The sequence below is a fragment of the Sycon ciliatum genome, chromosome 10 (assembly GCF_964019385.1).
Source record: "Sycon ciliatum chromosome 10, ocSycCili1.1, whole genome shotgun sequence".
NCBI classification, from domain to species: domain Eukaryota; kingdom Metazoa; phylum Porifera; class Calcarea; order Leucosolenida; family Sycettidae; genus Sycon; species Sycon ciliatum.
The window spans coordinates 12,417,753-12,429,237 of NC_088652.1; the positions used below are offsets into that span (position 1 = coordinate 12,417,753).

At 48.4% G+C, this 11,485-nt stretch overlaps 1 protein-coding gene and 1 long non-coding RNA gene across 2 annotated transcripts; one reads left to right on the plus strand and one right to left on the minus strand.

The window, feature by feature from the left end:
• The first annotated feature begins 1,662 nt into the window (after positions 1–1,662).
• On the plus strand, positions 1,663–7,977 carry LOC135825715 (uncharacterized). Its single transcript, XR_010555118.1, has 3 exons — positions 1,663–1,793; positions 2,593–2,788; positions 7,813–7,977. It is a non-coding gene; the product is annotated as an uncharacterized LOC135825715 (long non-coding RNA).
• LOC135825714 (uncharacterized) lies at positions 1,787–5,896 on the minus strand. Its single transcript, XM_065338337.1, has 6 exons — positions 4,697–5,896; positions 4,254–4,461; positions 3,780–3,915; positions 3,045–3,193; positions 2,477–2,897; positions 1,787–2,205 (listed from the first exon to the last, which is right to left on the minus strand). Exons 1-5 carry the CDS (start codon positions 5,593–5,595, stop codon positions 2,484–2,486), a joined length of 1,806 nt encoding a protein of 601 aa, XP_065194409.1. The 5' UTR covers positions 5,596–5,896; the 3' UTR covers positions 1,787–2,205; positions 2,477–2,483.
• Positions 7,978–11,485: the final 3,508 nt, after the last annotated feature.

Consider the following 11,485-nt stretch of genomic DNA (forward strand, 5'->3'; position numbering starts at 1 on the left):
TAAAGCTGATGATTCGCAGGACTGCTGCTGCCTTGGCCTGGCTGAAGCTTACATGTGTTGTTGCAATGGTGCAGCATACCTGTTAATTGGCTGCATGTATCCGGTCCCGCGGCGCAACATGCCCGGGTGCGGGTGCCGTCTCGGCTGAGTGCGTATGTTATTTTCTTGGATGCCTCATCTATATGGGGTAGATAACTGTAATCTCCTCCTGGTGATGCGTCTTTGTAGTACCCGTAGTCCAATTAGCTTCAGCCTGTGAAGGGTTACTTACATCTTTCGCATCTATTTCGACTAATTTGTATGCGTTGCTATGGTGGTTGCTATGGGCGTAATTTGAATTTGGCTAGATGGAATACCAAAAAAATTGGTCAAGTGATGGAAGCTCTCTATTGGCTATCATCTGTGAAAATTTAAAAGACCCTGAACGAAATTGAGTTTCACCTTGTTCTAGTTGGTTTTGAATTTCCCGGTTTTGTGCCACTGGCCTGCATCAAAACTGTTCCAGCAAAAGTGCCAACAAGCGCACTTCAAACGATCATAACTCTTGAACGTCTGGTCGGATTTAGACAAACCTTATAATATATTTCCCGGCTAGTGTATCCTACTCTTTCCAATGAGACTAAAATCGAGGAGATCGGAGCAACTTTCAAAATCGTCCGAACACCCTACTCACGGCTGTTAGCTGCACTTGGTCCTTCTTCGAGCTTCGATGATCGCGGCAGTTTTCTGCACGTGAACCATGAAAAATCAATGCATGCTCATGCATAACCAGTCAGCTGGCCTGCTCGCCCACGCATTTGACAGGTAACAATTCCATCAAATTTGAGATATCGCTTCGTTCTAAGTCTCAAAACAGTTCTAAAGTCACCAAACCACGCTGGTAATCGATGGCTATTCAATGTTAACATCTTCAGGAAGACTTCAGCCGTTTCCCGAGAGTTTGGGCATCGTTGCCGTTATTTTTCACGTTGTTCTTCTTCCTCCTGCCTGGAGCCGCAATTGCATCCTGGAATTATTTGAAAGGTATTTCGTGCGGTCTGTGGGGGGTTCCAACAGGCATAAACTGACATCGCTATAGGATAACTGGTAACTTTCACCCTTCAAGGAGGTAGAGCAATGAGAATTTTTTTGTGGCGGTCGTCGCTGTATTTGTGCACTTCCAAGGCTTTCATTCTGCCTGATAGTACTCTCTACTGTATTAGTCAGGGAGCCGACCTTCAAAAAAGTGGCGCTCCAGGTCGGGCGAGATGGAGTACAAGATCTCTTCAGCAATGGGTTATGGGTCTATCAGAGAAGGGCTTTCGAGTTCTTGGCCATCCCAAAGCTGTGCACGGACATCGCGAGGACGCATTTTGTTCGACGATCAAATTCACAATTGTCAAGCATTTAGGCGCAAATGTTTTTCGTTCTCAGCCGACTTCTCGCAGTCCGTGCGCCAAGCCTTGATTTGCCCGATTTTTATTTTTTTGCGGGAAAGGGTGATACAGGGTTTATGCAGGGAAAGATGACGACGCTCATGGCAGTTGAGGGAGAAATTTGCCTAATTTTTGGCAATTGATTTTGCTTCTCCTATCATATCACTGGGTTCCTAAGTCACCAATGTAGTGGGAAATGATGAGTTCTATCCTTTGCTGTGATGACGAGTGGGAATTTGAGGTCGTAACCTCAATGTACCTATTTTATTAGGAAGAAACTGTATTCCCTATTTTTCTAATTTCGTCGGCTCGAGTCGAGAAGTAGACGAATTGCAGCTGCCAGAAGCCGCGGACACGAGGCAGTCATTAGAAACCTCAGTAAGTACATAATTGTGTGCCCTGTGATAGAAATAGTCTGAGCATACCAGCACGGCTAAGCCGATGGCACTAATTGAAAGACTTTGTATATCATTTCGATAATTTTTATACATATTGTTGTCATGTGGAAAACGAGTATTCCAGCAGCCACTAAAAGTATACAAAGTGATAAAACGTATTCAGTTCTGGTGTCTGAACTATTGTAGTGCATTTGTGAACTGTTCTGAAATACCTCAGCTCTCAGAAACCATCAAAACGCACTTGGAAAACAGTTACAATATGTAGTTACGTGTGTGTGTGGGTTTAAAGTTGTACATACATACATGTACGTGCATTTCTGTCCACTAACATTGCTTGCGGTTGATCAAATCGTGCAGCTCCTTCAGGTCAACACCGAGAAATGAGGCCGGACCTTTGGCATTGGAAATAATTCACCCCAAAATGGGCATACATGAAACGGCAAAGCCATTAGTTAAAATTTCAAAACCTCAGCAAGCATAGAGATGGCAATGGTGTGAAATTGAACACTTCCAGACAGTTACACACAACATACAAGGTATGCTTGCAGACCAGTTGCAGATTTGAGGCTATTTTCAATCTGCGTGAACATGCATAACACAATTATGACATTATACACGCATCCAAATATGCATGCCGGTACATGTACTTGCATGCATACTTACACGTAGCTCAATTGCTGGAGGTGGTGGCGCTTGGCATGTTCTGGCAGTTGTGACACTTGCAACCTGGGCCACACAACCCATTTGCCTTCCTGCATTTGCATCTCCGTGTGTTGCAGCCAAATTTGCAGTGGCAGCCTTTGGTCAATGTGGCCACACGGTGATGAACAGCAGCCATGTGCTCCTCAGTGTCCCACTGCACCGATACTACTCCTTCACGCAGCAGCCAACCATGGTCTTCCAGGCGAGGGTACACAATGCTTGACGTTGGTGCCTGCTTCCAAACTTTCAGTACCCATTGCGAGCGCTTCCAGTGTAAGTTTAAGGCAGTTGTGGATGGAAGGCAGTCGTCCTCTGTATCCGTACGCTGCCACACTGCATCCCTAATTGCATTCAGCCATGCCTCGTGCTGCTTCATTTTTTCCTGATAAGCCATTTAAACAGAAAATTGAAGAGACATTGACACACGGAAAGAATGGAATGTTTGAAGCTAAGGATTCACTGTTTCTTCATTAACACTAAAGAAGAGCAGACCAGTCAAACAGGGAAAGGTTTAGTCTTTAAAGCGTACCTGGCTGCCGAACTGTTTGTACAGTGCGTATGGGCCGTTAGCATCAAATGCAGCCTTGTGCTTTTGATAGTACGTTGTGCCAACTAGACGTACAAATGCGAAGAAGCTGTCTTCGTTGTTTTCAGCCAACAACCCTGGTTCAACTCCACCTGCATTTTGGTCACATGGCAAAACACAAGTTCATTTTGCATAGTTAAAAAAGTGTTTGAGTCTATGTGCCGGTGTGTATTTGTTCACGCATATGTGTGTGTGTGTGTGTGTGTGTGTGTGTGTGTGTGTGTGTGTGTGTGTGTGTGTGTGTGTGTGTGTGTGTGTGTTCATGCATGTGTGTGTGTGTGAGTGTGTGTGTTTGTGTGTGTGTGTGTGTGTGCGTGCATGTGTGTGTGTGTGTTTGTGTGTGTGTGTGTATGTTTGTGTGTGTGCATGTGTTTGTGTGTGCATGTGTGTGTGTGTGTGTGTGTGTGTGTGCATGTGTGTGCGTGTGTGTGTGTGCACGGTGTGTGTGTGTGGGGGGGGGGGGGGGGGAATGGGTAGGTCAGCTCCAAACACTCATCTTACTACCACATGTACAAGTACTCTGGCAGCACACATGCAATTGAAAAACTCGATAACTGCACATGTTTACGCATTGTTGGCGGAGTAGACCATACCAGTGATACATGGTGGGTGCAATGGGCAGCTACTAAGTAGGAGACACTTAGTTTATGCATATCAGGCTCAATACGCTGCGCTCACCAGTTATGAATGTGGCGAACTGGAAGAATGCCTTGTAGAAGGAGCATTTGCCAAGGCCAGCAAAAAAGGAGACAAAATCACAGCCACTACAAACAAACAGTGCCTGCACGGCGGCAACGCGTACATCCTCGGGAACCTGCGCACAAACAAACATACATATGAACAAGCATATACTTGATAGGAAATGAGTAGCAGAGGCTGTGCATGCTGTGCATGACCTCGTTCTATCCCACCACTTTGTGCTGTGAACCCCATCCTGTCTCAAGCTAGTGAGCTAGGTACTGACCAAATTTGCAGCAAAACTACACAGTTATGGGTCAGTGAGTGATATTGTGCCATTTCACTTCTACACTTGAATCCGCCTGATACTTGCCCACAAGAGGCAGATTGAATGATGGGCATTTCCAGTACAAACTATGTGAATGAATTGGAACACAACGAATATGCTTATGTTGAATCATGCATTGGCATTACCTGAGACAAATCTGGGTCATTTCTGATGTTGCCAGCCAGCTTTGTCAGGCTCATGTACTTGTGCTGCATAGACCCTGGCATATCCAACTGCACGAATACTGAGCGATCACCAGTGTTGAGCCATTCCAATGCCATTCCAATATGATACACATCAGTGTCAGGGCTGTAGACAAGAACGCTGTCGAACTTGGAGGCATGCAGCCATATCCTGCAGGTTCATGTGCGTAAACAGGATATCCAAAGTTGCGTTGCATACAAATGAAATCCACTATATCTGTCACTAGTATTCATTAATTTGAGGGAGTTGCAAAGGGGGGTGATGAATATATTCTATAACTGGAATTGATAAGTATATGCCCTTTGGTTGAGTAATTTCTCCCCATATCCAGTTGTCATGCAAATGAAATCACCAGGACAATTGTGTGGTTTTGCCTATGGCTTACCTGTAATCAGCTTCCTCTGCATTTGATTCAAGGTCACGTACTGCAAAGCATGTTGTTGCGGATTTGATGCATCCTACTGCCAAGTTACCCATTTGGTTGGGAAGAGCTCCAGCCGTGACGAAACATTGATTTGGTGTAGCCATAACTCCACTAGCATTTCCCAGGCAATATTGAGAAATAAATGAGCACAGTGCTCGCTTGCACCGCCTACATCCAAGGAACTTTCGCCATGCTCTTGGGAGCGTAGTGGAAGTGGTGATTTCCTCAATGTGGTCATGGTCAACATCATTTCCGCCGGCTGCTGCATCCCTTGAGTCCTGCAGAATTGCTTTAGGACTGTCAGGTAGTGCTGTTCCATTGTCGAAGATGAAGTGGACACTGCCGACACTGCGTTTGTACCATGGGGCCGCCCATCTTTCCAAAACAAACTTGGCATAGTCACCGAACCCTTGATGCACAGCAAGTGGCGACGTGTTGATGATAAACATAGCGTCAATGATGACAGCTGTGTTTGTGGTTACGAAGCTGCTTGGTAAATGTGGCACAATGACATCACTGTATCTGTCTTGGTACTGCTTCGCTGCTGTGCTTTTGCTGCCTGTTCTAGGTTTAAGCCCGTCGCTAGTGAGCGATCTCGGTACTGGGATTAGTTGATCAGCGAGACCATCACTTGCTTCTTGCCTTTGTGTTTGGATCCATGTAAGTCGTTGCTTAAGACAATTTGTGACCAACTTGTGATCCTTCTCTTTCTGGTTTGTCGGTCGTTTACGCTTTGTGGCTGGTGCGAATGTGCGCAAATTCTGTTGACGGCGAGGTGGTAGACAGGTGGGAACTTTCATAATGCGACTTGTGACATAGGCTTCCAGCTCTGCTTGGCCAGTGGTGTAGAAGTTCAACATATCTGCTCGTTGACCTTCTGTGGCTAGTTTACCCGTGAAGACGTTGCTGAGCGGCCTGCTTGTGTCATGAGTCAGTAGCTCAGCCTTCTGTATGGCTCCAACTATGCTGTGTACATTGGCTGAAACGCTCCTTGCCCTTCTTTGTACCCGTTTTCTTGGCTGTTACTTCAGAATCATCATCTTCTCGCTCAGCAGGTACAACTTGCTTCTGGAGGTTGCGCAACAATTCAGCCCGATGTGGTAGGTAGTACGTTAATCGATCAATTGATGCCTCTTCAGGGTGGACCATGGACATTTTCATATCACGATTAATTTTCATTTCGTGAGCTTCGTCAATTGCCACAGAGTTGAAGTAGGACCCGTTTAGGCTGATTGAGAAGCTTCCGTTTTCCAGATGCTGACGGATACTTGGAGGAATACACTGTATATGTGCCAAGTGTTGTGGCACTAAGCGTAGGTATGTAGTCCGGTCAAGAGCGTGGAAGAGCGGTGCAGCCATCTTTATTGCAGCCACTCTGCGCTGCCAATTCCCTCCGCGAATGGCAGACCACAAAGCTACATACGCAAACATATCACGGAAGTAAAAGTTTGCCCATAGCTTCCAAACCTCATCAGTGCTGGTGTTCGAGAACTCCTCCAGTCTTTCCATTGTTGGGGAAGTAACATTAGTTGACGGGTGTTGGGTTTTGTAGGCTTCTAGCATACTGCGACCAATGGCCTCATGGGCCCACAGCAGGAAATCATGAGTTTTGCGGAAGGTTGAACATCTCTCCACCGCACTGAGTGCCTCCCCCTTTATACTCATGGCTTTCGCCATAGAATTCAGTCCCGCATCCCAGTACACCTTCATGATGATCGGCTGTATAGCCTTCAGCATGTGCCAGTCCCCTGGGAAGGGAACAAGCCAAGACAAGGTTTTGCCGTATTCTTGGCGTAGCTTGAGGAGAATGTCGTATGTTTTCCCGTCTCCAACCACAAGGAGATGTTGCTGACGTGTGCCGATGCCATACGTACCGTAGAGATCATTCAATATGGACTTGATTGTCTCCCTGTTGTCTGCAGGCTTGTCGAGTATACCAAGATAGACAACGTTTGCAGCCTCCGGTTGTTCACCACCTTGCTCCTGCACGAAGTCCTTCAGGCTGTCAGTGCCATCGGTTTCGGAAAGGTGAGCAAAAGCTTCACTCTTTACTTCCTTAATGCACTTCTCATCGTTGTCTGTGATAACAAAGTTGCTCAGGCTTAGGTTGATGTGGGTCGTACCAGTCCTGAACACCATCCTGAATGCTTGTGTCTGGAGTGGGCAGATTCTCTGAGTTATGGCACATGACTTGTGTTGTCACGGTGCACTGTGCTGTAGTATGCGCCTGGGCCATTGCAGTCACGGTCTCACTTTCTTGCTGTTGCACAGTAACTTCAGGGGTGACGCTGGAATCAATGAATACATCATTCTGTAGTCTATTGGTCCTAGGTGTCTCTCGTTGTGTTCTTATCCGTGCACGCTTGCAAGGTGGCTCTTGGATGCTGTCATTTGACTCAAAGCATGTGAAAGGAAGCACTTTGCTTGGCTCAACTTCCGGTTGTTCGGTGTGCATGGCAGCTTTAGGTTGTGGGTTAATGTGCTGTACCGATGTGCCGTGGAATCCCCGCTTGGCATCATTACAATACATTCGTTTCCACTTCATATCCTTATCGATATTGTCTATCGATGCGCAGCACAAGCTGTTGAGCATGAGCTCATTCTGAATGCCGCGCTCCTGCCGCTGCTTGATGATGGTCATCTTGTACCGGTCGTAAGTATCCCTTCCCGCTGTAATACCGAACCGTGACAGTGTGGCGAGAAGGGTCGTCGAATGACTGTATGTTTCCACTACATCTGCTAACACCAGCTGCAGTGGAAACACACACTGAGGCTTCGCAGCATGCAGCAAGGACGACAAAACGTGTATTGCCCTAAGACATTTAGTTTGCCGTTGCGTTTCAAGTGGCATTGCCGTTGGGATTTGTGCCCTTCGCCATAAAGTACCACCCAAATCCAAGACCACAGATGTGGATGCACCGACTGTATGACCTTGTCGAAGTTTAGTTTGTTTAAAGCTGTGCCGTCCTCAAACTCCTTTCCGATAAAGTCACCAGCCTGTGCCCTGATCATCATGTGTACCTGCTCCGCCATTGCCGAAACTCCATTTTCTGATTCTGTCCTGTTGTTTACTACAGGTATGTCCGTGGCAAGCTTGTCGTGTGACATTGCTGCGCATCGCTGGGCGGAAAGAGCATCATGCAAGGCCTGTTGCGTGTTGCACCCTCTCCGTAGCAACAGGATACCACGTTTTTTCACATTCGGGTATACAACTTCAATGTGCTCTGCCAACACTTCCATTATCCGGCTGAGAAGCCATTTTGCTGGTTTGTGTGAGCCTGTGGCAGCGTGGTGCATGAAGTGGTCGTGCAGTGTGACCAACAAAACTGCACTCTTTGAGAGGAGTTGCTCTCCAGCAAGCACGAGTGTTGCTGCTAGAGCCGTGTGTATGCCCCGCTGTGCTATAACAATGGCATTCAATTGGTAATCAGTGCTTGCGTAGCCGTCTACTGTAACCAAGGCCAGGTGTGCCTTGTAGCACTTGGTACAGTAGACGGCGTCCTCTGAAACAGTGATGCCCTCATCCTTCAGCTTTGCTGCCACAACCTGGTAATTTGCAGCCTTCCGCAATGGCTCTAGCTCCATTGGCGCATGGCAATCGCCACAGTGGTGCTTACGGCCGCTGGTCAGCTGGCTATAGTGCTTGGAGCACACCACTGCATCCTTCATGTCCTGCCCATCCTGCAACGGCAGCGAGTCAGTTTGTGTGGGTGGATAGTGTGTAATTGCATCGGCATCGCAATCTGCCACGGAGCATTGCCGGTGCCGGACGGGTGGTGTGTCCACACTGCTGCTGCTGCTGCTGTTGGTGTTGCTGTTGGTGGTGGTGGTGCTGCTGCTGCTGCTGCTGCGTGTAAGGGATTTCTTGCAAGGCCAGCAAATACATGCATGGCCCTGCAAGTCCTGTGCATGCGGGTACCTGTCAGTTGCCCAGGGTGCAGTGATTAATTGTTGCCAGTTGCTGATTGACGTGTTGTGGGTGTACTTCCCGTCAAGTGCATTCACTCCACATATGCCACAGGGACCACATGAACGCTCGGGGTGGAGGTCTGCAGCATGGCTGCGCCTACCAGGCATGGTGTTTCAAGTCTAAAAACATGTAGAAAATATAGAAAAAATAGGGTATATGAAATTGGCTGTCCTGAAAGTATGGTAGCCCGGACACGAACGAACTCCGGGATGTGAGAAGAGGAAGACTTACTGCGCCCCAGACTGGGAAGTATGTCACGGTGAAGCCACGGCTAAGGTCATGGCACTAAATGAAACTTTTGAAAACAAGAATCTCGTCGAAATGGCAGTCTGGATAAGAAGGCGAAAAAAGGATCTTCATAAGCACTGGGCAAACTTTGAACGTCAATTTAGGGAAGAAATATACCTAATAAGGATAAATTTCGGCAAAGGCTGATGCGATACGAAGGAATAGCTCAGTAAAACAGAAAGTTCACGGGCTGTCAATGGACGTCAAGGTATGCCTTTCACACGATCTTCTCTCTCAACACTCAAATTTCGCGCCGCGCGGAAAATAAAAGTCACGGAAAAAGAAGGTTTTTTTGAATCTGGCGATCGGACTGCTCGGTTTGAGAAGTAGGTGCGCACGCTCAAAATTCCAAATCAGTGACTATGCGCCTGTCCAGAAGATGACGACGCTGCAAGCTTACTTTCTCAAAGCGTGACATACATTTTCATTCCGATTTTGGCTTTGAAAGTGAGAATAGTATTGCCATCGTCAGGTCCACTAGTCACGAAGCATGGCGCTTCTGGACAAAAGCGCAACATAGAGTGTGTACCAGCAATAGTGCACAATAATACTCGCGCCTACTCCGGCAATTCTGCAACGCGTGCAAGCAAAGTTTCAAAAGTATATTTCCAGGTCTGACTGAGGTCGAGTCGAGCGAAGATTCCGGCAGAGTAGGCGAGATGTTGCTTGCTGACAAGTCGGCCTCCGCGTCCCTGAGTCCTGACTGCCAGTGCCACAGCCGTATGCACCAGTCACTGAGTGACCAGTCACCGGACGTGCAAGATCATCATCACCCATGTCGGTACTCTGCCTGGCCTATTTATCTGCTGGTGGTGTCAACTCCGTTGCAGTTTGCCAGCTTGTTTGTTCCGGTACTCGTTCTTCACTGGTTCAGGTGAGCCTAGCTGCTTTCGCACAAAATACTTTGTGGATCCTGTGAGAGATCATGTAACTCGAAAACGAGACGTTGTTTGAAACAAAGGTAGAATGACAATCACTGCCAGTTCCACATGCACTTCTGACAGGAACTACGACAGACGTCTACGTGGCAGCACCAAAGGAGAGCATGGGATAGGCAACATAACAAGATAGAACATACATGCGCGCACGTGCATGTGTGCGAGCTTGTGTACACGCGCGCACGCCCACACACGCGCGCACGCCCACACACGCTTGCAAGCGTGTACTCACATGTGTGCGAGTGTGCATGAGTGCACACACACGCACACACATGTGACTCTCTGTTCGCACACACACACACACATACATGTGTGCGAACATGCGCGCATTCATCACACAGGTGGATGCGCACATGCCAATGCTCACACACACACACACGTGTACATGTGCACGCACACACACGCGTGCGCGCTTGCACGCACATACACACAGGTGGATGCGCACATGCAAATGCTCACACACACACATACACGCATACACATGTACATGTGCACGACACACGCGCGAGCGCACACGCAGGTGGATGCGCGCACGCCCACACACGCGGGCAAGCGTGTACTCACATGTGTGCGAGTGTGCATGAGTGCACACACACACATGTGACTCTCTGTTCGCACACACACACACATACATGTGTGCGAACATGCGCGCATTCATCACACACGCGTGCGCACATACACACAGGTGGATGCGCACATGCCAATGCTCACACACACGCATACACGTGTACATGTGCACGCACACACGCGCGTGCACGCTTGCCCGCACATACACACAGGTGGATGCGCACATGCAAATGCTCACACACACATACACGCATACACATGTACATGTGCACGACACACGCACGCGCGCACACACAGGTGGATGCGCACGTGCATGTGTGCGAGCTTGTGTACACGCGCGCACGCCCACACACGCGCGCTAGCGTGTACTCACATGTGTGCGAGTGTGCATGAGTGCACACACACGCACATGTGACTCTCTGTTCGCACACACACACACATACATGTGTGCGAACATGCGCGCATTCATCACACACGCGCGTGCGCACATACACACAGGCACATGCCAATGCTCACACACACATACACGTGTACATGTGCACGCACACACACGCGTACGCGCTTGCACGCACATACACACAGGTGGATGCGCACATGCAAATGCTCACACACACATACACGCATACACATGTACATGTGCACGACACACGCGCGCGCACACACAGGTGGATGCGCACATGCAAATGCTCACACACACACCCGCATACACGTGTACATGTGCACCACACACGCGCGCGCACGCGCGCGCGCACACACACACGTGGATGCGCACATGCAGATGCTCACACGCATACATACATATAAACACACACACTCATGCACGCGCGCGTCATTATCTACGAATCTCAGAAACATGCAACACGCGGCCAGAAGTTAATCATCACCAGTGAACTTGCTGTGATTGTGGTACCAACAACATGCTGTGCAAGAACGTCACCATCATCGGCTGCTCTGAGGTAGCATTCCAGAATGGCAATTTACAAAGCC

What these genes read in the sequence shown, in the direction of transcription:
- LOC135825714 (XM_065338337.1), bottom strand. Translation starts at nt 5,595, where the DNA reads ATGTTGAACTTCTACACCACTGGCCAAGCAGAGCTGGAAGCCTATGTC. An exon ending in GCAGAGGAAGCTGATTACAG is followed by an intron (nt 4,462 to 4,696) that starts GTAAGCCATAGG and finishes ATGAACCTGCAG; the next exon opens with GATATGGCTGCATGCCTCCA. An exon ending in ACAAACAGTTCGGCAGCCAG is followed by an intron (nt 2,898 to 3,044) that starts GTACGCTTTAAA and finishes ATGGCTTATCAG; the next exon opens with GAAAAAATGAAGCAGCACGA.